This window comes from Phyllobates terribilis, unplaced genomic scaffold (assembly GCF_046119375.1).
Source record: "Phyllobates terribilis strain yellow unplaced genomic scaffold, ASM4611937v1 Scaffold_13__5_contigs__length_258822181, whole genome shotgun sequence".
NCBI lineage: Eukaryota > Metazoa > Chordata > Amphibia > Anura > Dendrobatidae > Phyllobates > Phyllobates terribilis.
Genome location: NW_027362773.1, coordinates 133,072,891 through 133,097,577, shown reverse-complemented (window position 1 = coordinate 133,097,577; position 24,687 = coordinate 133,072,891). Strand labels below are relative to the sequence as shown.

The 24,687-nt window shown below is 44.0% G+C and overlaps 1 protein-coding gene across 7 annotated transcripts in view; it reads right to left on the bottom strand.

Annotated features, from left to right (window-relative positions):
* LOC141174067 (mucin-2-like) overlaps positions 1–24,687 on the bottom strand; it is a 117,782-nt gene that overhangs the window by 57,138 nt on the left and 35,957 nt on the right. The window contains exons 29-42 of one of the 7 annotated variants that reach the window (XM_073658702.1): positions 24,379–24,423; positions 23,223–23,816; positions 17,790–18,170; positions 16,808–17,017; positions 15,775–16,152; positions 13,335–13,643; positions 12,300–12,680; positions 9,964–10,176; positions 8,935–9,309; positions 7,961–8,167; positions 6,928–7,305; positions 4,497–4,805; positions 3,464–3,841; positions 1,760–1,888 (exon numbers count right to left, since the gene is read on the bottom strand). In XM_073658702.1, coding sequence (XP_073514803.1) covers positions 1,760–1,888; positions 3,464–3,841; positions 4,497–4,805; positions 6,928–7,305; positions 7,961–8,167; positions 8,935–9,309; positions 9,964–10,176; positions 12,300–12,680; positions 13,335–13,643; positions 15,775–16,152; positions 16,808–17,017; positions 17,790–18,170; positions 23,223–23,816; positions 24,379–24,423 — 4,287 coding nt within the window. The remainder of the gene's footprint in view (positions 1–1,759; positions 1,889–3,463; positions 3,842–4,496; positions 4,806–6,927; positions 7,306–7,960; positions 8,168–8,934; positions 9,310–9,963; positions 10,177–12,299; positions 12,681–13,334; positions 13,644–15,774; positions 16,153–16,807; positions 17,018–17,789; positions 18,171–23,222; positions 23,817–24,378; positions 24,424–24,687) is intronic. The other 6 variants (XM_073658705.1, XM_073658703.1, XM_073658706.1 and 3 more) reach the window with 6 other exon arrangements.

Below are 24,687 nucleotides of genomic sequence, written 5' to 3'. Positions count from 1 at the left end.
GTGCGAAAATTGGCTTGAAATTAACAAGGTATAGCGCACACAGCAACAGCGGTGCCGTCTAACACGCAGCTGCAGCAGTGAGAAAATGGTGGCGACGGGGAAAATGGCTTGGTCTTATAGGGCAAGGACATGTGACATACACTGCCAATGACACATGCCCTTGCTTGTGTGAAAAAAAGCACTTCGCTCCGTGTGTGCGCTGCTGATAGGCTGACAGATTGCACCTCCCCACTGTAAATGCGGGAAAGAGAAAAAAAAATGGAGATCTTCATTGTTCCTGCAGAGATCCATCCCCTGCCCCTCCCCCCACCCCGCTGTACACTCAAACTGCGTATTAACATTAATTTTCATCATTACTGAGAAAAAATCCAGTTATGATTTTGGTGCACGAACAGTTATCGAACATAACCTCGAACAGCCGAATTTTTCTCAAATTGTTCGTGTTCGCCGAATGGCTCGAACACCGCCCAAAACAGCTCGAATTTGAGATTGCCGAACAGTTCGAGTAGAACAACGCTCATCTCTAGACATCACTAATGTCCAGTGTTCCTCAACCTTCAGCAAGACGCAAGGAGATAGGGATAGTTTTAATAAATGTTGTTTTATCCATCCACAATTAGACCCTACAGTAGAAAAATAATATATTGTATGCAGATGCATACCAGTCTGTTGGAGATCAAAAGGCAATCTTTTGACATCCGTTTGGCGAATAGGAGCCTATTAAAACAGATATGTCAAGCTTTTACTAGCATGTGTATTGAACATAGTGCACAAATGCAATAGGCACTTAACCTTAGGATAATTACATTCATATACGCTGGGGAAACTCCCGGGGTATACACAGGTGTTTACATAGGCCCTCTTCACTAGATGGAGGTCAAAAGAGTGTTCTATTTAACCATATTGGAAAGTTCTGGAAATTGTCCTTTCCTATGAAGAGTACCACGACAAAAAAGTATACCATGCAATATACATGTTCTTATAATAGAGCCCCATGGATGGCTGATGTTACCGTATCTGTGTAGTAACCATCACAGACCTTATTCGGACATATACAGTCTTACTTACCGGTCATAGCAATGCATTAAGTAGCACAATGTCCTAATCCCTACAAAATCCTAATATCCCAACTACAATTTCCACCATCTCAGGTCTACAAGTTCACACAATTTGATAAGGCAGAGATCTACCTATGACACATCTAGTAAGTCAATTTACCCTTTTTCCAGACTAGCTGAATTATGCTTTTTTCTTTAAAGGCAAAATGTCACCAGGAAAAACGCTATTAACCTGAAGATATGGGGTTAATCTGCAGGTGAACAGCATTATTAACCTACCCGGAACCAACACTGTGGGGAGGAAATTAACTTTATTCCCCCGTGTTCAGGCTTCAGTTATGGGGGTGGCGTGGGTTCAATCACCGCTCTGAATATACACAGCAGTGGCTGTAACTGTGCCCCCGGCAATGACTGACTGAATGCAGAGCCAGTGTCAGTCCGGGCCAGGGTCGCGGTTACAGCTGCTGCTCTGAACACACGCCAGCGCAGCCCCCGTGGCTGAAACCAACGCTGCTGGGGGACATAAAGTTAATTTTCTCCCCCAAGTGTTCGGCTACATGCAGGCGCCGGGTACATTAATAATGCTATTAACCTGCAGATTAACCCCACATCTGCAGGTTAATAGCGTTTTTACTGGTGACAAGTTGCCTTTAAAGAAAACTTTGTCTAAAAAAATAAAGAAGTTTCAAGTGGTTACTCACCTATTGGAGTGGTTTCCTCAGTCTCTGTTTGACATTGTGTGGTTGTTTCTGTGGTTGGCGGAGTTGTGGTCACGCTAGTGGTAGTGGGGGTCGTAGTTGTAGTTGATGTAGTAGTTGGAGTTGTAGATTCTGTATGATTTCAAGTGGGGAAATAATTAACAATAATTGGGTTGATAAAAAGAGAAGAATCAACTATGTTTATCCTGCTGTATGTTGGCTGAACTTTGCAGGAATTTGTATCTACCGCATCCTACAGGTGGTATATCAGATGACTTCACCTACCATTCCTAGTCTGCTAGCACCTGTTCATGCATATCACCATATTCTGTCTCCCGATAATGACCTTGCTTCTTTATCTGTCTTGTCTGACCTCTCTGCTCCTGACATCTGCTACATTTACTGATCCTGTGCTGCCTGCCTCAACCTTCTGACTACGCTTCTGTCTTGCCCTCCTGTACCTCGTAGTCACGCTTCGGACCTTCCGATCAGCTGCTGCAGACTCGTCGACTGCCCTGGAGCGATACCTGGTGGCTATCTGTGGCAAAGCCTATCCTCACCATCAGAGGATCTAGTGAATACCCAGTAGTCACTTAGGTATGCCACTCCAGGGTAAGGCCGGCCCATCCACACCCACCAGTGCTACACTGTGCTTTTAAGCTGACGTTATACAGAGCAGAATAACAGACATTATCCACCTTGTATAAATGCATATTATATACATGTATGTATATATATATATATATATATATATATATATATATATATTGACAGAATATGTGGGGGGAGATATGTTTCACTGCGGCCACTAGCCTCAATGAACTGAACCTAGAAGTTTCTTCAGCATGTTAGGTGGAGTTGTCTCACTCGTGGTAGTGGTGGGACTCGTCGTAGTCTCTGATGTAGTTGATGTGGTTGTTGAAGTTGGAGGTTCTTTGTGTTTAGAAGCAGAGTAGGAATTAGTAAGTGGAATAACACCAAGGATTACTAATAAGAAATCTATGAACTGCGCTTTGCATAATATTTTAGTAAATCAGACTTGTTATACAGAACAGAATAAAAAAAATATATGCATTACATACACTTATTTGCTAGACGATGTATAATAAAAATATAGGCTTTTAGTCGGGCCGGAGCACTGCATCACTCATATTAACTCTTATAGCCCGAAAAGTAAATTTGTTTTTCAGTTTACACTTCTCTACCATGATTTGTCATTCTTTCTATCCTGCCATATCCTTGGCCACCCACTGTGCCGGGAAATGCTTTGTGGCTCCATTCATATAAAAGAAAGTTGCTGCAGTTGCTACACAGCCTGGAAAAGTTAGGAAGAGATTTAGATTATTAGCAACACTAATACAGTGCTGTGGCCCCTTTATTCTTCGAATTGGTGGGTGAGCCATAGGTTTGATCTCTTACTATTCATTTAGTGATGGCTCTTTTAGAATATAAAACAGCTGCTGGCTTATGCTAAGAGACAATAAAGAGCAGTCAGCTGATGGTGCTGTGTCAACTGTTACAGTATTTTCATATCTCTGTAACTCCTGTTTAGATTTTACTGTTTGATCTCTTTGCTTTGTTTGTGTAATTTCTTTACTGTAATCCTTCAGGTTGTGATAATGGAGATGATAGTTGCTTAAAGTCCCAAGTGTTTCACTTAGTCTTCAACAACGTTCATTGAATACCATAAACCCACCCTTCCTTTACCTGGGGTTGGCGTTGTGCTCTCAGTTGTAGTTGTTGTAGTGGTGGGTTCAGGAGTTGAAGTTTGGCACCACTCGGGTAAAGGAGGTGGGCAGCACACGCTGATCTCATAGTTGTAGCACACAGGCATGAACCCTGTCTGGTCTTTGTTGTAACAGATGAGCCCGGTGGAGACATCACATGTCACAGTCTGTCCCAACTGGCCTAGTGGTATATCTGGAAACCTTTCTGCTCTGCAGGAAATGTTTTCTGGCTTCTCACACAATGTATTTCCGTCATTTCTGATGTTGTCATAGGTCTCGAAATCTCCTCCATCAAGTTCATATTTAGGATAACTCACATCGAACCACTCTGTCCACTCACATTCCAGGTTACAGCTAGCTACAGACATAAGGAGAAGTTTTATACTGAAACAGTCAATCAAATATTTTAATTAATCAAAAGCTAATCTAAATGCCTTTCTGTTCCTAAGAGGTATGTTATAAAATATAAGTTTAGGCATTATTGCTTTTAAGTTTAGAGATTTGGAGGTATCAACAGAGGGACATTTTGTAATCTGCCTATTGTTCAAAGCAGCAGCTCCTTTAAGAACTCATCTCCCTGACTTATATTGATCAATTTAAAATGCACTTGAGTGATAAAGGAGTAGAAGCTTCTAAGGAGGTCACTTTGGCCCAGTGAGCCTCTATTTTCAGGAAGCCATGAGAAGAATGCTGGAGGCTCCAGCAGAAAGGCAAAACGGCAAAGCCAATCTTCTGAAGAAAGCTAATCTTCAGAAAGAAGTTGAACCAGGAAGTCCGCAGGAGATATTACATTTGAAAAAGGACTCTTAGGTCTTTTGTGACTTTCTGAACATGATTTGATAATATTGTGTTCATTAACAGTATTCAACATCTCTGGACAGAAAAATCGACTTTAATTTTGCAGAAAACATCAATATATGACACAAATTAGAAGCTAAATTAACATTTTTTAGACTAGTATTTGCTCTTTCTAATCTAGTCTCTAAAACAAAGATGTGTTAAGTGTCACTTACGGGTTGGAGTTGGTCCTGTGGTCGTTACTATTGGTGGTGAAGCTGTCACACTAGTGGTAGTGGTGGGAATCTGTGTAGTCGTCACTGATGCAGTTGATGTAGGTGGAGGAGTTGTGCTTGTTACTATTGGTGGTGAAGTTGTCTCACTCGTGGTAGTGGTGGGAATCGTTGTAGTCGTCACTGATGCAGTTGATGTAGGTGGAGGAGTTGTGCTTGTTACTATTGGTGGTGGAGTTGTCTCACTCGTGGTAGTGGTGGGGCTCGTCGTTGTTTCTGACGTAGTGGAAGTGGTAGTTGAAGTTGGAATTTCTATGTGTTTAGAAGCAGAGTAGGAATTAGTAGGTTGAATGACACCAAGGATTGCTAATAAGAAATCAATGAACTGTGCTTTGCATGATATTTTAGTAAATCAGACTTGTTATACAGCACAGAATAAAAAAATATATGATCACATACACTTATTTGCTAGACGATCTATAATAAAAATATAAGCTATTAGTCGGGTCGGAGCACTGCGTCACTCACACTAACTCTTATAGCCCGAAAAGTTAATTTGTTTTACAGTTTACACTTCTCTACCATGATTTGTCATTCTTTCTATCCTGCCATATCCTTGGCCACCCACTGTGCCGGTAAATGCTTTGTGGCTCCATTCATATAAAAGGAAATTGCTGCAGTTACTACACAGCCTGGAAAACGTAGAGATGTAGATTAATAGCAACACTAATACAGTGCTGTGGCCCCTTTATTCTTCGGATTCGTGGGTGAGTCATAGGTTTGAACTCTTACTATTCATTTAGTGATGGCTCTTTTAGAATATACAACAGCTGCTGGCTTATGCTAAGAGACTCTAAAGAGCAGTCAGCTGATGGTGCTGTATCAACTGTTACAGCATTTTTGTGATGCCTCTACTCGTAAAGCCCGTGTTTTACCTGGGTGTTGTGGGACTCGGTGTCGGGCCCTTGATGGAGAGGTGGGATGCAGCCATGGCCCGGGCCCGACCCGTGCTCAGGGCCGTCACATTAGAAAGAGATGGTATGGGCTTATCCGGTTTGAGTGGCTGATTAACGACTACGCCACCTGTGGCACCTGGTGAAGGGTCACCAGCGCTGCTGCAGTCCGCCGAGGCCTGGTGTCACGGCGGCCAAAGTTCTCATTGCTCCCCACAGGCGGAGCAAGACCTCAGGGCAGAGGGACAGGAGGATGGGGGGAAGTAGTAGTAGAGGAAGAACGGAGGCCGCGTCGTGCGGTGTGGCGCAGGAATAATAGTCTGGAGGCCATAGGGGTGAACTTCCAAGGCTTTACTCACTTAGATGGCAAAGGAAGGCGACTCCCTGCTCCCCGCGGAGTCCTGCGGTCACCAGGGATGGGGGTCCGACAACCTCCGAGTAAGTCCAGCATTCAGTCGGGACCTTACACCAGAGTGTTCCTGAACTACAGACCAATTCCCTTCCTGTCCGTGTGTGTGTGCAAATAGGCCGGGTCTCCCTCTGGGTTCCTCTCAGAACAAGGGGTACGAGTAGCAGCTCCGCTCCGTCCGATACCCGGTGGGATCCTCTGGGCCTATCTGGGCTTTCCCATCCAGAACGTAGAGTAGCAAGGTCGGGTGTCGAGGGCCAGTACCCCTCTTGCAGCCGGAGTCCCTCTGAATATATCAGCATGGCGAGGACAGGTGGCGTACACCGCTCCGTCTGCATCCTGCCTGGGATCCATTTGCTACGGAGCCACACTCTTAAGCTCCGGGCCTTCTTGATCCTGGTCCTTGGCTGGGTTGAGACATTCCTTGTCTGCAACCTACCTCTCGTCCCGAGGCCAGGGTACGAGGGCTGTGTCCCTTGCCGGTGCAGGCCCACACAGGATTTGCGCTCTCGGAGGGAGGTCACATTACACACAGTAGTCTGACAGCACAGTACAATCACATGAACTTGACTAACTAGGACCAGCAAAAGGACGAAGGGCCAAGATCAAAGATGGCTTTGAATTAAATATGAAATCTAAAGTGTAACTAACTTGTAAGTCATCCACCCTCACCCACTAACTGGTTCCTACCACTTTGTGTTCCCCAGTCTCCCTGTAACCAGGGGAGCAGCACCTAGTGCCTACTTTTTCCCTCTGGTGGAGAAGTGTGGTGTTGGATGCAAAAGGTTAGGTCCCGACTATCACACTGTCCTTACCTCAGAGGAGGAATACCACACTCCAGTAGAGAAGTGCAGCATCCCTGTGGCGGTCGAACCCTCAGGGGCACCACATTTTCATATCTCTGTAACTCCTGTTTAGATTTTACTGTTTGATCTGTTTGCTTTGTTTGTGTAATTTCTTTACTGTAATCCTTCAGGTTACGATAATAAAGATGATAGCTGCTTAAGTCCCAAGTGTTTCACTTAGTCTTCAACAACGTTCATTGAATACCATAAACCCACCCTTCCTTTACCTGGGGTTGGCGTTGTGCTCTCAGTTGTAGTTGTTGTAGTGGTGGGTCCAGGAGTTGAAGTTTGGCACCAATCGGGTAAAGGAGGTGGGCAGCACACGCTGATCTCATAGTTGTAGCACACAGGCATGAACCCTGTCTGGTCTTTGTTGTAACAGATGAGCCCGGTGGAGACATCACATGTCACAGTCTGTCCCAACTGGCCTAGTGGTATATCTGGAAATCTCTCTGCTCTGCAGGAAATGTTTTCTGGCTTCTCACACAATTTATTTCCATCATTCCTGATGTTGTCATAGGTCTCGAAATCTCCTCCATCAAGTTCATATTTAGGATAACTCACATCAAACCACTCTGTCCACTCACATTCCAGGTTACAGCTAGCTACAGAAATAAGGAGAAATTTTATACTGAAACAGTCAATCAAATATTTTAATAAATCAAAAGCTAATCTAAATGCCTTTCTGTTCCTAAGAGGTATGTTATAAAATATAAGTTTAAGCATTATTGCTTTCAAGTTTAGAGATTTGGAGGTATCAACAGAGGGACATTTTGTAATCTGCCTATTGTTCAAAGCAGCAGCTCCTTTAAGAACTCATCTCCCTGACTTCTATTGATCAATTTAAAATGCACTTGAGTGATAAAGGAGTAGAAGCTTCAAAGGAGGTCTCTTTGGCCCAGTGAGCCTCTATTTTCAGGAAGCCATGAGAAGAATGCTGGAGGCTCCAGCAGAAAGGCAAAACGGCAAAGCCAATCTTCTGAAGAAAGCTAATCTTCAGAAACAAGTTGAACAAGGAAGTCCGCAGGAGATATGAGATTTAAAAAAGGACTCTTAGGTCCTTTGTGACTTTCTGAACATGATCTGATAATATTGTGTTCATTAACAGTATTCAACATCTCTGGACAGAATAATCTACTTTGATTTTGCAGAGAACATCAATATATGACACAAATTAGAAGCTAAATTAACATTTTTTAGACTTTTATTTGCTCTTTCTAATCTAGTCTCTAAAAGAAAGATGTTTTAAGTGTCACTTACTGGTTGGAGTTGGTCCTGTGGTCGTTACTATTGGTGGTGAAGTTGTCACACTCGTGGTAGTGGTGGGACTCGTTGTCGTCACTGATGTAGTTGATGTAGGTGGAGGAGTTGTGCTTGTTACTATTGGTGGTGGAGTTGTCTCACTCGTGGTAGTGGTGGGGCTCGTCGTCTCTGACGAAGTTGATGTGGTAGTTGAAGTTGGAAGTTCTATGTGTTTAGAAGCAGAGTAGGAATTCGTAAGTGGAATGACACAAAGGATTATTAATAAGAAATCAATGAACTGTGATTTGCATAATATTTTAGTAAATCAAACTTGTTATACAGAACAGAATAAAAAAAATATATGCATTACATACACTTATTTGCTAGACGATGTATAATAAAAATATAGGCTATTAGTCGGGCCGTAGCAGTGCATCACTCACACTAACTCTTATAGCCCGAAAAGTAAATGTGTTTCTCAGTTTACACTTCTCCATGATTTGTCATTCTTTCTATCCTGCCATATCCTTGGCCACCCACTGTGAAGGGAAATGCTTTGTGGCTCCTTTCATATAAAAGGAAGTTGCTGCAGTTACTACACAGCCTGGAAAACGTAGAGATGTAGATAAATAGCAACACTAATACAGTTCTGTGGCCCCTTTATTCTTCGGATTGGTGGGTGAGCCATAGGTTTGATCTCTTACTATTCATTTAGTGATGGCTCTTTTAGAATATACAACAGCTGCTGGCTTATGCTAAGAGACAATAAAGAGCAGTCAGCTGATGGTGCTGTGTCAACTGTTACAGTATTTTCATATCTCTGTAACTCCTGTTTAGATTTTACTGTTTGATCTCTTTGCTTTGTTTGTGTAATTTCTTTACTGTAATCCTTCAGGTTGTGATAATGGAGATGATAGTTGCTTAAAGTCCCAAGTGTTTCACTTAGTCTTCAACAACGTTCATTGAATACCATAAACCCACCCTTCCTTTACCTGGGGTTGGCGTTGTGCTCTCAGTTGTAGTTGTAGTGGTGGGTTCAGGAGTTGAAGTTTGGCACCACTCGGGTAAAGGAGGTGGGCAGCACACGCTGATCTCATAGTTGTAGCACACAGGCATGAACCCTGTCTGGTCTTTGTTGTAACAGATGAGCCCGGTGGAGACATCACATGTCACAGTCTGTCCCAACTGGCCTAGTGGTATATCTGGAAACCTTTCTGCTCTGCAGGAAATGTTTTCTGGCTTCTCACACAATGTATTTCCGTCATTTCTGATGTTGTCATAGGTCTCGAAATCTCCTCCATCAAGTTCATATTTAGGATAACTCACATCGAACCACTCTGTCCACTCACATTCCAGGTTACAGCTAGCTACAGACATAAGGAGAAGTTTTATACTGAAACAGTCAATCAAATATTTTAATAAATCAAAAGCTAATCTAAATGCCTTTCTGTTCCTAAGAGGTATGTTATAAAATATAAGTTTAGGCATTATTGCTTTTAAGTTTAGAGATTTGGAGGTATCAACAGAGGGACATTTTGTAATCTGCCTATTGTTCAAAGCAGCAGCTCCTTTAAGAACTCATCTCCCTGACTTCTATTGATCAATTTAAAATGCACTTGAGTGATAAAGGAATAGAAGATTCTAAGGAAGTCTCTTTGGCCCAGTGAGCCTCTATTTTCAGGAAGCCATGAAAAGAATGCTGGAGGCTTCAGCAGAAAGGCAAAACGGCAAAGCCAATCTTCTGAAGAAAGCTAATCTTCAGAAACAAGTTGAACCAGGAATCCGCAGGAGATATTACATTTGAAAAAGGACTCTTAGGTCCTTTGTGACTTTCTGAATATGATTTGATAATATTGTGTTCATTAACAGTATTCAGCATCTCTGGACAGAAAAATCGACTTTGATTTTGCAGAGAACATCAATATATGACACAAATTAGAAGCTAAATTAACATTTTTTAGACTAGTATTTGCTCTTTCTAATCTAGTCTCTAAAACAAAGATGTGTTAAGTGTCACTTACGGGTTGGAGTTGGTCCTGTGGTCGTTACTATTGGTGGTGAAGCTGTCACACTAGTGGTAGTGGTGGGAATCGTTGTAGTCGTCACTGATGCAGTTGATGTAGGTGGAGGAGTTGTGCTTGTTACTATTGGTGGTGGAGTTGTCTCACTCGTGGTAGTGGTGGGGCTCGTCGTTGTTTCTGACGTAGTGGAAGTGGTAGTTGAAGTTGGAAGTTCTATATGTTTAGAAGCAGAGTAGGAATTAGTAGGTTGAATGACACCAAGGATTGCTAATAAGAAATCAATGAACTGTGCTTTGCATGATATTTTAGTAAATCAGACTTGTTATACAGCACAGAATAAAAAAATATATGATCACATACACTTATTTGCTAGACGGTCTATAAAAAAAATATAAGCTATTAGTTGGGTCGGAGCACTGCGTCACTCACACTAACTCTTATAGCCCGAAAAGTTAATTTGTTTTACAGTTTACACTTCTCTACCATGATTTGTCATTCTTTCTATCCTGCCATATCCTTGGCCACCCACTGTGCCGGGAAATGCTTTGTGGCTCCATTCATATAAAAGGAAATTGCTGCAGTTACTACACAGCCTGGAAAACGTAGAGATGAAGATTAATAGCAACACTAATACAGTGCTGTGGCCCCTTTATTCTTCGGATTCGTGGGTGAGTCTTAGGTTTGAACTCTTACTATTCATTTAGTGATAGCTCTTTTAGAATATACAACAGCTGCTGGCTTATACTAAGAGACTCTAAAGAGCAGTCAGCTGATGGTGCTGTGTCAACTGTTACAGCATTTTTGTGATGCCTCTACTCGTAAAGCCCGTGTTTTACCCTGGGTGTTGTGGGACTCGGTGTCGGGCCCTGTGATGGAGAGGTGGGATGCAGCCATGGCCCGGGCCCGACCCGTGCTCAGGGCCGTCACATTAGAAAGAGATGGTATGGGCTTATCCGGGTTGAGTGGCTGATTAACGACTACGCCACCTGTGGCACCTGGTGAAGGGTCACCAGCGCTGCTGCAGTCCGCCGAGGCCTGGTGTCACGCGGCCAAAGTTCTCATTGCTCCTCACAGGCGGAGCAAGGCCTCAGGGCAGAGTGACAGGAGGATGGGGGGAAGTAGTAGTAGAGGAAGAACGGAGGCAGCGTCGTGCGGTGTGGCGCAGAAATAACAGTCCGAAGGCCATAGGGGTGAACTTCCAAGGCTATACTCACTTAGATGGCAAAGGAAGGCAACTCCATGCACCCCGAGGAGTCCTGCGGTCACCAGGGACGGGGGTCCGACAACCTCCGAGTAAGTCCAGCATTCAGTCGGGACCTTACACCAGAGTGTTCCTGAACTACAGACCAATTCCCTTCCTGTCCGTGTGTGTGTGCAAATAGGCCGGGTCTCCCTCTGAGCTCCTCTCAGAACAAGAGGTACGGGTAGCAGCTCCGCTCCGTCCGATACCCGGTGGGATCCTCTGGGCCTATCCGGGCTTTCCCGTCCAGGACGTAGAGTAGCAAGGTCGGGTGTCAAGGGCCAGTACCCCTCTTGCAGCCGGAGTCCCTCTGAATATATCAGCATGGCGAGGACAGGTGGCGTACACCGCTCCGTCTGCATCCTGCCTGGGATCCATTTGCTACGGAGCCACACTCTTAAGCTCCGGGCCTTCTTGATCCTGGTCCTTGGCCGGGTTGAGACATTCCTTGTCTGCAACCTACCTCTCGTCCCGAGGCCAGGGTACGAGGGCTGTGTCCCTTGCCGGTGCAGGCCCACACAGGATCTGCGCTCTCGGAGGGAGGTCACATTACACACAGTAGTCTGACGGCACAGTACGACCACATGAACTTGACTAACTAGGACCAGCAAAAGGACGAAGGGCCAAGATCAAAGATGGCTTTGAATTAAATATGAAATCTAAAGTGTAACTAACTTGTAAGTCCTCCACCCTCACCCACTAACTGGTTCCTACCACTTTGTGTTCCCCAGTCTCCCTGTAACCAGGGGAGCAGCACCTAGTGCCTACTTTCTCCCTCTGGTGGAGAAGTGTGGTGTTGGATGCAAAAGGTTAGGTCCCGACTATCACACTGTCCTTACCTCAGAGGAGGAATACCACACTCCAGTAGAGAAGTGCAGCATCCCTGTGGCGGTCGAACCCTCAGGGGCACCACATTTTCATATCTCTGTAACTCCTGTTTAGATTTTACTGTTTGATCTCTTTGCTTTGTTTGTGTAATTTCTTTACTGTAATCCTTCAGGTTACGATAATAAAGATGATAGCTGCTTAAGTCCCAAGTGTTTCACTTAGTCTTCAACAACGTTCATTGAATACCATAAACCCACCCTTCCTTCACCTGGGGTTGGCGTTGTGCTCTCAGTTGTTGTAGTTGTTGTAGTGGTGGGTTCAGGAGTTGAAGTTTGGCACCACTCGGGTAAAGGAGGTGGGCAGCACAGGCTGATCTCATAGTTGTAGCACACAGGCATGAACCCTGTCTGGTCTTTGTTGTAACAGATGAGCCCGGTGGAGACATCACATGTCACAGTCTGTCCCAACTGGCCTAGTGGTATATCTGGAAACCTCTCTGCTCTGCAGGAAATGTTTTCTGGCTTCTCACACAATTTATTTCCGTCATTCCTGATGTTGTCATAGGTCTCGAAATCTCCTCCATCAAGTTCATATTTAGGATAACTCACATCGAACCACTCTGTCCACTCACATTCCAGGTTACAGCTAGCTACAGACATAAGGAGAAGTTTTATACTGAAACAGTCAATCAAATATTTTAATAAATCAAAAGCTAATCTAAATGCCTTTCTGTTCCTAAGAGGTATGTTATAAAATATAAGTTTAGGCATTATTGCTTTTTAGTTTAGAGATTTGGAGGTATCAACAGAGGGACATTTTGTAATCTGCCTATTGTTCAAAGCAGCAGCTCCTTTAAGAACTCATCTCCCTGACTTCTATTGATCAATTTAAAATGCACTTGAGTGATAAAGGAGTAGAAGCTTCTAAGGAGGTCACTTTGGCCCAGTGAGCCTCTATTTTCAGGAAGCCATGAAAAGAATGCTGGAGGCTCCAGCAGAAAGGCAAAATGGCAAAGCCAATCTTCTGAAGAAAGCTAATCTTCAGAAACAAGTTGAACCAGGAATCCGCAGGAGATATTAGATTTGAAAAAGGACTCTTAGGTCCTTTGTGACTTTCTGAACATGATTTGATAATATTGTGTTCATTAACAGTATTCAACATCTCTGGACAGAAAAATCGACTTTGATTTTGCAGAGAACATCAATATATGACACAAATTAGAAGCTAAATGAACATTTTTTAGACTAGTATTTGCTCTTTCTAATCTAGTCTCTAAAACAAAGATGTGTTAAGTGTCACTTACGGGTTGGAGTTGGTCCTGTGGTCGTTACTATTGGTGGTGAAGCTGTCACACTAGTGGTAGTGGTGGGAATCGTTGTAGTCGTCACTGATGCAGTTGATGTAGGTGGAGGAGTTGTGCTTGTTACTATTGGTGGTGAAGTTGTCACACTCGTGGTAGTGGTGGGAATCGTTGTAGTCATCACTGATGCAGTTGATGTAGGTGGAGGAGTTGTGCTTGTTACTATTGGTGGTGGAGTTGTCTCACTCGTGGTAGTGGTGGGGCTCGTCGTTGTTTCTGACGTAGTGGAAGTGGTAGTTGAAGTTGGAAGTTCTATGTGTTTAGAAGCAGAGTAGGAATTAGTAGGTTGAATGACACCAAGGATTGCTAATAAGAAATCAATGAACTGTGCTTTGCATGATATTTTAGTAAATCAGACTTGTTATACAGCACAGAATAAAAAAATATATGATCACATACACTTATTTGCTAGACGATCTATAATAAAAATATAAGCTATTAGTCGGGTCGGAGCACTGCATCACTCACACTAACTCTTATAGCCCGAAAAGTAAATTTGTTTTACAGTTTACACTTCTCTACCATGATTTGTCATTCTTTCTATCCTGCCATATCCTTGGCCACCCACTGTGCCGGTAAATGCTTTGTGGCTCCATTCATATAAAAGGAAATTGCTGCAGTTACTACACAGCCTGGAAAAAGTAGAGATGTAGATTAATAGCAACACTAATACAGTGCTGTGGCCCCTTTATTCTTCAGATTCGTGGGTGAGTCTTAGGTTTGAACTCTTACTATTCATTTAGTGATGGCTCTTTTAGAATATACAACAGCTGCTGGCTTATGCTAAGAGACTCTAAAGAGCAGTCAGCTGATGGTGCTGTGTCAACTGTTACAGCATTTTTGTGACGCCTCTACTCATAAAGCCAGTGTTTTACCCTGGGTGTTGTGGGACTCGGTGTCGGGCCCTGTGATGGAGAGGTGGGATGCAGCCGTGGCCCGGGCCCGACCCGTGCTCAGGGCCGTCACATTAGAAAGAGATGGTATGGGCTTATCCGGGTTGAGTGGCTGATTAACGACTACGCCACCTGTGGCACCTGGTGAAGGGTCACCAGCGCTGCTGCAGTCCGCCGAGGCCTGGTGTCACGCGGCCAAAGTTCTCATTGCTACCCACAGGCGGAGCAAGGCCTCAGGGCAGAGTGACAGGAGGATGGGGGGAAGTAGTAGTAGAGGAAGAACGGAGGCCGCGTCGTGCGGTGTGGCGCAGGAATAACAGTCCGGAGGCCATAGGGGTGAACTTCCAAGGCTTTACTCACTTAGATGGCAAAGGAAGGCGACTCCCTGCTCCCCACGGAGTCCTGCGGTCACCAGGGACGGGGGTCCGACAACCTCCGAGTAAGTCTAGCATTCAGTCGGGACCTTACACCAGAATGTTCCTGAACTACAGACCAATTCCCTTCCTGTCCGTGTGTGTGTGCAAATAGGCCGGGTCTTTCTCTGAGCTCCTCTCAGAACAAGAGGTACGGGTAGCAGCTCCGCTCCGTCCGATACCCGGTGGGATCCTCTGGGCCTATCCGGGCTTTCCCGTCCAGGACGTAGAGTAGCAAGGTCGGGTGTCGAGGGCCAGTACCCCTCTTGCAGCCGGAGTCCCTCTGATTATATCAGCATGGCGAGGACAGGTGGCGTACACCGCTCCGTCTGCATCCTGCCTGGGATCCATTTGCTACGGAGCCACACTCTTAAGCTCCGGGCCTTCTTGATCCTGGTCCTTGGCAGGGTTGAGACATTCCTTGTCTGCAACCTACCTCTCGTCCCGAGGCCAGGGTACGAGGGCTGTGTCCCTGTGTCCCTTGCCGGTGCAGGCCCACACAGGATCTGCGCTCTCGGAGGGAGGTCACATTACACACAGTAGTCTGACGGCACAGTACGACCACATGAACTTGACTAACTAGGACCAGCAAAAGGACGAAGGGCCAAGATCAAAGATGGCTTTGAATTAAATATGAAATCTAAAGTGTAACTAACTTGTAAGTCCTCCACCCTCACCCACTAACTGGTTCCTACCACTTTGTGTTCCCCAGTCTCCCTGTAACCAGGGGAGCAGCACCTAGTGCCTACTTTTTCCCTCTGGTGGAGAAGTGTGGTGTTGGATGCAAAAGGTTAGGTCCCGACTATCACACTGTCCTTACCTCAGAGGAGGAATACCACACTCCAGTAGGGAAGTGCAGCATCCCTGTGGCGGTCGAACCCTCAGGGGCACCACATTTTCATATCTCTGTAACTCCTGTTTAGATTTTACTGTTTGATCTCTTTGCTTTGTTTGTGTAATTTCTTTACTGTAATCCTTCAGGTTACGATAATAAAGATGATAGCTGCTTAAGTCCCAAGTGTTTCACTTAGTCTTCAACAACGTTCATTGAATACCATAAACCCACCCTTCCTTTACCTGGGGTTGGCGTTGTGCTCTCAGTTGTAGTTGTTGTAGTGGTGGGTCCAGGAGTTGAAGTTTGGCACCACTCGGGTAATGGAGGTGGGCAGCACACGCTGATCTCATAGTTGTAGCACACAGGCATGAACCCTGTCTGGTCTTTGTTGTAACAGATGAGCCCGGTGGAGACATCACATGTCACAGTCTGTCCCAACTGGCCTAGTGGTATATCTGGAAACCTCTCTGCTCTGCAGGAAATGTTTTCTGGCTTCTCACACAATTTATTTCCGTCATTCCTGATGTTGTCATAGGTCTCGAAATCTCCTCCATCAAGTTCATATTTAGGATAACTCACATCAAACCACTCTGTCCACTCACATTCCAGGTTACAGCTAGCTACAGAAATAAGGAGAAATTTTATACTGAAACAGTCAATCAAATATTTTAATAAATCAAAAGCTAATCTAAATGTCTTTCTGTTCCTAAGAGGTATGTTATAAAATATAAGTTCAGGCAATATTGGTTTCAAGTTTAGAGATTTGGAGGTATCAACAGAGGGACATTTTGTAATCTGCCTATTGTTCAAAGCAGCAGCTCCTTTAAGAACTCATCTCCCTGACTTCTATTGATCAATTTAAAATGCACTTGAGTGATAAAGGAGTAGAAGCTTCTAAGGAGGTCTCTTTGGCCCAGTGAGCCTCTATTTTCAGGAAGCCATGAGAAGAATGCTGGAGGCTCCAGCAGAAAGGCAAAACGGCAAAGCCAATCTTCTGAAGAAAGCTAATCTTCAGAAACAAGTTGAACCAGGAAGTCCGCAGGAGATATTAGATTTGAAAAAGGGATTGTAGGTCCTTTGTGACTTTCTGAACATGATCTGATAATATTGTGTTCATTAACAGTATTCAACATCTCTGGACAGAAAAATCTACTTTGATTTTGCAGAGAACATCAATAAATGACAGAAATTAGAAGCAAAATTAACATTTTTTAGACTATTATTTGTTCTTTCTAATTTAGTCTCTAAAAGAAAGGTGTGTTAAGTGTCACTTACTAGTTGTAGTTGGTCCTGTGGTCGTTACTATTGGTGGTGAAGTTGTCACACTCGTGGTAGTGGTGGGACTCGTTGTCGTCACTGATGTAGTTGATGTAGGTGGAGGAGTTGTGCTTGTTACTATTGGTGGTGGAGTTGTCTCACTCGTGGTAGTGGTGGGGCTCGTCGTAGTCTCTGATGTAGTTGATGTGGTTGTTGAAGTTGGAGGTTCTTTGTGTTTAGAAGCAGAGTAGGAATTAGTAAATGGAATGATACCAAGGATTAATAATAAGTAATCAATGAACTGTGATTTGCATATTATTTTAGTAAATTATACTTATTATACAGAACAGAATAAAAAAAATATATGATCACATACACTTATTTGTTAGACGATGTATAATAAAAATATAGGCTATTAGTCGGGCCGGAGCAGTGCGTCACTCACACTAACTCTTATAGCCCGAAAAGTAAATGTGTTTTTCAGTTTACACTTCTCTACCATGATTTGTCATTCTTTCTATCCTGCCATATCCTTGACCACCCACTGTGCCGGGAAATGCTTGATGGCTCCATGCATATAAAAGGAAATTGTTACAGTTACTACACAGCTTGGAAAACTTAGAGATGTAGATTAATAACAACACTAATACAGTGCTGTGGCCCCTTTATTCTTCGGATTGGTGGGTGAGCCATAGGTTTGAACTTTTACTATTCATTTAGTGATGGCCCTTTTAGAATATACAACAGCTGCTGGCTTATGCTAAGAAACTATAAAGAGCAGTCAGCTGATGGTGCTGTGTCAACTGTTACAGCATTTTCATATCTCTGTAGCTCCTGTTTAGATTTTACTGTTTGATCTTTTTGCTTTGTATGTGTAATTTCTTTACTGTAATCCTTCAGGTTATGATCATGAAGAAGATGATAGTTGCTTAAAGTCCCAAGTGTTTCACTTATTGTTCAATAATGTTCATTGAATACCATAAACCCACCCTTCCTTTACCTGGGTTTGGTGTTGTGCTCTCGGTTGTAGTTGTTGTAGTGGTGGGTTCAGAGGTTGAAGTTATGCAGCAATCGGGTAAAGGAGGTGGGCAGCACACGCTGATCTCATAGTTGTAGCACACAGGCATGAACCCTGTCTGGTCTTTGTTGTAACAGATGAGCCCGGTGGAGACATCACATGTCACAATCTGTCCCACTTGATCTACTGTCAGATCTGGAAATTTCTCTGTTCTGCAGGAAATGTTTTCTGGTTTCTCACACAATTCATGTCCTTTATCTCTGATGTTGTCATAGGTCTCAAAATCTCCTCCATCGAGTTCATATTTAGGATAACTCACATCGAACCACTCTGTCCACTCGCATTCCAGGTCACAGTTACAACCTACAGAAATAAGGAGACATTTTTATATGGTATAAAACTAATCTAAATGCCTATCTGTTCCTTTAAATTTATAGTGCAAGACTGAATCCATTGCTTTATGAAGGTAGTCTTTCAGTTTCAATATAATTTCTAACTTTCCAATCTGATCATGCAAAATTTGGATATTGATGAATGTACACAGTAGACCATTTTTGAAAAATTCATGTTGATGTGGAAATACGCAAAAAAAATATTGTCATTCGAAATTAAAAAGGAACACAAAAAGTCATACGCAACACACTTGCTCACTATGTCCCGCTGAAATGTGCATGTCTATCTTATATTATTGTAAAGGCATCCTGTACTTTATTATTGGCTGTGCCCTGTCCAAAATTACACTGATGAGGATCGTCCCTAGATGACAAGTTGGTGGTGGAAATCCACAGTGAATAGTCTTGAAAGTGTAAGGAGTGCAAGAGCAAAATCATGCAACATCTTCAGAAGGACATGGTGTCCAATTTTAGAAATCAGGGTAGCTTTAGCACTGTTAGTTTGCAAGCTGGCACAAGATATTGTAGCCTACTGATGAGTTGAATGGAAAGCTGATGGTGAAGTATACAAAGCAAAGAGGTCGTTAGGGAATTAGAAACATGTGGTACAAGCGCTTAGCAAGGAAGTCGGATGCTACAGTATAGCCAGGTGGGATGTTTTTAGGCTTGGACTGGTCGATAGGGGAAAGGTAAAATTCCCCGGTGGGCCTCTCTGCAGGATTGGGCTTCCCACGTGAACAGTGCTTGGCATAATGCACTTCATGCATAATTTATAGACAAAAACATTATTTCATCATTCATTTAACAAACTCCCCAGTTTACTATATAGAGTATATAAATGAGGGTCAAGTAATACTACATATAGGTGAGCAGTGAGTCTCCAATATCAATGTTACTGGTGGGCCCTTGGCGTCCCAGTCCAGCACTGATGTTTGACACACTGGGTTGATTAAAAGGAGCCAGCAAGATTTCAGGGAAAGATTATAATTTGACAAATGAAACTCCTATTTAACCACTTCTCCCTATTTGGTATAAACACTGTATATATTGTTTTTTATACCCCACAAGCAATCAGTGCGCAAATTCCATCTATTTACAAATGATCTCCATTTCTGCATTGCTCCTCGATTCTTTTTGCTTATCTTTCTATTCTGAAAGTGAAAGAAGATTCCTTAACCATTTAAATTACGGTAAATGCTTTGCCATCTATTTATTATATTAACATTGAATCATGTAATCTAATGCTCTGCTGATTCACCTCACTGGTACATGCTCTGCATAATTTCTCTGCCTGATCTGTCCCACTCCATTCAATACCCACATATGTCTGCCCCTTCTCCACTATAGATCTTATCTGACTTTTTAGAGGTGCTAAACTGCAGAGACTAGAGTCCTAGCTCTGTCTTTGATCACCCAGCCATCTCCTGGTGGGACGATCAGCTGCTAATTTAGCCATAAGCAGCTCCCACAATGCCCTTCACCTGATAGTTTAATGTGCCCTATATATTTAGAAGCTCTGTAAGGGGTGCACGGGTGCTGGGGTGTGCACGCGTCTTCTTGTGCAAAGTGGCTTCGGAGAGAAGTGGCAGTTATTTCAGAGGCAGTTAGTCAGGGCAGGAGTCAGGTAACCATCACTTTAACCACTTACTCTCTTATAACTATGTTTCTGTTAGCTCTCACTTTTCCCTCTATAGTCCTCCACTTTCTATTAACCCCCCAAATCCCTACACCTAGTAATGAACTCTTCATCTCTCCCTCCATCCTCCCCATTCACCTTACCTCATCCTCCGAATTATTCCTCAACATTCAATCCTGGAACCCCAAACACAGACAGCCACCCCATGCTCTCTCTTGCTCCCACCTGTTAACACTTTCTCTGCTCCTACTCACTGCTGGAGATATCTCTCCAAATCCTGGTCCTCCTCGCCATATCCCCACAGTTACTTCTTCCTACTATCCACGACCTTCCACAAACTGTCGCAACCCTTCTAACCTCATACCCATCCAACTAATTCCCACTCCCTTAGTTGCTCTAACAGGAGCTCTATGGAGCGCTCGCTCTGTCTGCAACAAACTTTCCTTCATCCACGATCTTTTCATTACAAACAAACTTTCCTTCCTCGCCATCACTGAAACCTGGCTCACCCCCTCTGACACAGGCTCCCCAGCTGCACTTTCATATGGCGGATTCCACCTTTCCCACACACCCCGCCCCAACGGCAAACATGGCGGAGGCGTAGGTTTTCTCCTATCAGAACACTGCGCTTTCACCCAATTCCCACTGCCACCCTCCGTTACACTCCCCTCTTTTGAGGTGCACTGTGTGCGCATCTATTCCCCCTCCAACCTCCAACTGGCTGTCATTTACCGACCCCCAGGGCAAGCCACCACCTTCTTAGACCACTTCACCACCTGGCTGCTTCACTTCCTCTCCACTGACATCCCCACTATCATAATGGGTGACTTCAACATCCCCATTAACACTTCCCACTCGTCTTCGTCTGTCTCTAAGTTCCTATCTCTCACTTCCTCCTTCGGACTCACTCAATGGTCTTCCACACCCACCCACAAAGATGGCCACACACTGGACCTCACTCGCCTCTGTTCCCTATCTAACCTCTCTAACTCACCACTCCCTCTCTCTGACCATAACCTCCTCACATTCTCTACCCTCTCCTCTCCAGGTGCACAATACCCACTCCACAAACTTACACACCCTCGCAGAAATGTCAAACACCTTGACCTACACTCACTCTCTGAATCCCTCCTCCCTCTTACAGACATAAATTCCTTACACGATGCAGATGTTGCTGCTGCTTCATATAACACCACAATAGCTGCAGCTCTCGACTCGATCGCCCCTCTCACACACACCACATCTCGCACATTCAACAGGCAACCCTGGCACACTAAACTTACCAAAGAACTGTGCCGGGCTTCCAGGGTTGCGGAGCGGAGATGGAAAAGGTCTCACTCCATCGAGCACTTCATCGCATTCAAGCAATCCCTCACTAATTTCAAGGCCGCAATCACTACAGCAAAACAAACCTACTTCTCATCTCTCATATCCTCCCTATCTCACAACCCTAAACAGATATTTAACACTTTCAACTCTCTCCTTCGTCCCCCAGCACCTCCTCCCTCTTCTCTCATCTCAGCCGACGACTTTGCCTCCTTCTTCAAACAGAAGATTGACACCATCAGACAAAACTTTTGCCTAAAGTCCACACAACCCCTCCTCATATCTACTCAACTCTCCGCCTCCAAACCCCACTTCTCCACCATTACAGAAGGTCAAGTCTCCTCTTTACTCTCCAAATCACACCTTGACCCAATCCCATCCCACCTCATCACTAACATTACCACAGTCTTCATCCCAACCCTAACCCACCTCTTCAATCTGTCACTAACAACCGGTGTCTTCCCCTCATGTTTCAAACATGCCGCAATCACACCCATCCACAAAAAGCCCTCCCTTGACCCTTCCTCTCTGACTAGCTACCGACCCATATCACTCCTCCCCTTTGCCTTAAAACTCCTAGAACAACATGTCCACCTTGAACTGTCCTCCCACCTCTCCTCCTGCTCCCTCTTCAACCGCCTGCAATCTGGCTTCCGACTGAAACTGCCCTGACCAAAGTCACCAACGACCTACTAAATGCCAAATCCAAGCGACACTACTCCATCCTCCTCCTTCTGGACCTGTCATCTGCCTTTGACACAGTGGACCATTCCCTCTTACTCCAGATTCTCTCATCTCTTGGCATCACGGACTTGGCTCTATCTTGGATCTCCTCATACTTAACAGACAGGACATTCAGCGTCTCCCACTCACGCACCACCTCCTCATCTCGCCCCCTATCTGTCGGTGTCCCCCAAGGTTCAGTTCTAGGACCTCTGCTCCTCTCCATCTACACCTTTGGCCTGGGACAGCTCATAGAGTCTCACGGTTTTCAGTATCACCTCTATGCTGACGACACACAGATCTACCTCTCTGGACCCGATATCTCCCCCCTACTAACCAAAATCCCACAATGTCTGACCGCCATCTCATCCTTCTTCTCTGACAGATTTCTAAAACTCAACATGGATAAAACAGAGTTCATCATCTTTCCACCCTCTCATTCACATCCCCCATCTGACCTAGCCATCAACGTCAATGGCTGTTCACTCTCCCCAGTCCCACAAGTTCGCTGCCTTGGAGTAACCCTGGACTCTGATCTCTCCTTCAAGCCACATATCCAAGCCCTTTCCACTTCCTGCCGACTCCAACTCAAAAACATCTCCCGGATCCGTGCATTCCTCAGCAAAGACTCTGCAAAAACACTAGTGCATGCCCTCATCATATTCCGCCTCGACTACTGCAACCTCCTGCTCCGTGGCCTCCTTCCAACACTCTTGCGCCTCTCCAATCTATCCTAATCTCTGCTGCTCGACTAATCCACCTGTCCCCCTGCTATTCCCCGGCCTCTCCTCTCTGTCAATCTCTTCACTGGCTCCCCATTGCCCAGAGAATTCAGTTCAAAACTCTAACCATGGCATACAAATCCATCCACAACCTGTCTCCCCCATACATCTGTGACCTAGTCTCCCGGTACTTACCTGCATGCAACCTCCGATCCTCACAAGATCTCCTCCTCTACTCCCCTCTTATCTCCTCCTCCCACAATCGTATACAAGATTTCTTCCGTGCATCTGGAACTCTCTACCCCAACACATCAGACTCTCGCCGACCGTGGAAACCTTCAAAAGAAACCTGAAGACCTACCTCTTCCGACAAGCCTACAACCTGCAGTAACCACCGCTGCACGACCAGCTCTACCCTCACCTAATGTATCCTCACCCATCCCTTCTAGAATGTGAGCCCTCGCGGGCAGGGTCCTCGCTCCTCCTGTACCAGTCGCTGACTCGTTTTGTTAAGATTATGTAAATGCTTTTGTTATGTATATCCCTATCACATGTAAAGCGCCATGGAATTAATGGCGCTATAATAATAAATAATAATAATAATAATATTTCTTACTTGTAGGTGTTGTGTCTATTGGAGTAATAACTGTTGAAGTTGTAGATGGTGAAGTTGTTGTTATAGAAGTTGTCGTTGGTGGGGTTGTTGTTGGTGGGGTTGACGTTGGTGGGGTTGATGTTGGCGGGGTTGTCGTTGGTGGGGTTGTCGTTTGTGGAGATGTAGTTGGTGGTGTTGTCGTCGGTGGGGTTGTTGTTGGAGGAGGAGTTGTTGTAGGAGGAGTTGTTGTTGTGGTAGTAGATATAGTAGTTGTAGTTGGTGTAGTTGTTGTGGGATGAGCACACTCATAATCACAACAGTCCACTCTGATCTCATAGTTGAAGCAGTGTGGCCAAAGGCTGTTTTCACTGTTTTGGTCAGTATTCCGGCAGATGAGTCCATAGGATACATTGCAATATACAACTTGTTTCAATTCATTCAAGCTGACGTCAGGAGCATTTACTGCTCTGCATTGAATCTGCTCTGGGACTTGACAGAATTCGTGATGCTTTCTTATCTCTTCATATGTTTCAAAGTCACCACTTCCCAGATCAGTTTCTGGCTTGCTCACATCATACCATTCGGTCCATCGGCACACTTTTTCATAAACACAAGCTATAAGAAAGACCATGTGAGAGTTACGTAAAATATTCAGACAATTTACATATAGTATATATTTAGAGAAAACGATATATAAAATGACCCAAGATATTTTGCCAAAATGTTGTCAAGGAGGTCCATTGTTAGTAGGTCGAAAAAAAAACATGTAGGCTCTTCAAGTTCAACCTTTTATACTTACTAAACCTAATTAATCTAGAGGAAGGCAACAAACACTTTAAGTGGCATAAGCCAATTTACTGCACAGTGAAAAAATTCCACCCTGACTCCTACAGGACCACCTATGTGATTGATGATATTCCATTCCCTGGACCCTTATAATCAGGCGCATGAAGGGGCTTCACTCTTTGGACCAGGACCAGTCACAGCTAAGTGTATGGCTGCACCCTTGTGGCTGGAATGACATTGGAGGGGCCAAGATGCTTACAGATCTGTTTGACTGTAGAAGATTATCGAAAATTATGTTTACTATCTAATTTAGTTTATGTAAAATAAAACAGAAATTTTGCAATACTTCCTATGTAATTAATTATAAATTACATTAGTAGTAAGTACTTACTTGAAGATAGAAGTGTTGTTGATGTCAATGGAGTTGTGGTGATAACTGAAAAAAAGAAATATTGTTGTTATCTTCTCTATAAAAATGTTAGTGAAAATTCCAAATTTTGAGCCAACAAGAAACATTTATCCTTTAAAGTACTATATTACATATGAATTATAAACCATAGGACATTTATTGATATGGTTGTGAAAAACCTCTGCAGAAAAATTATAAGACTGTGTTCACATATCCTGTAGTTATTTATGTTTTTGGATCCATTTTGGGACAAAGCAGAAATATAAATGTTTTAGGACCAGACCCTATTCA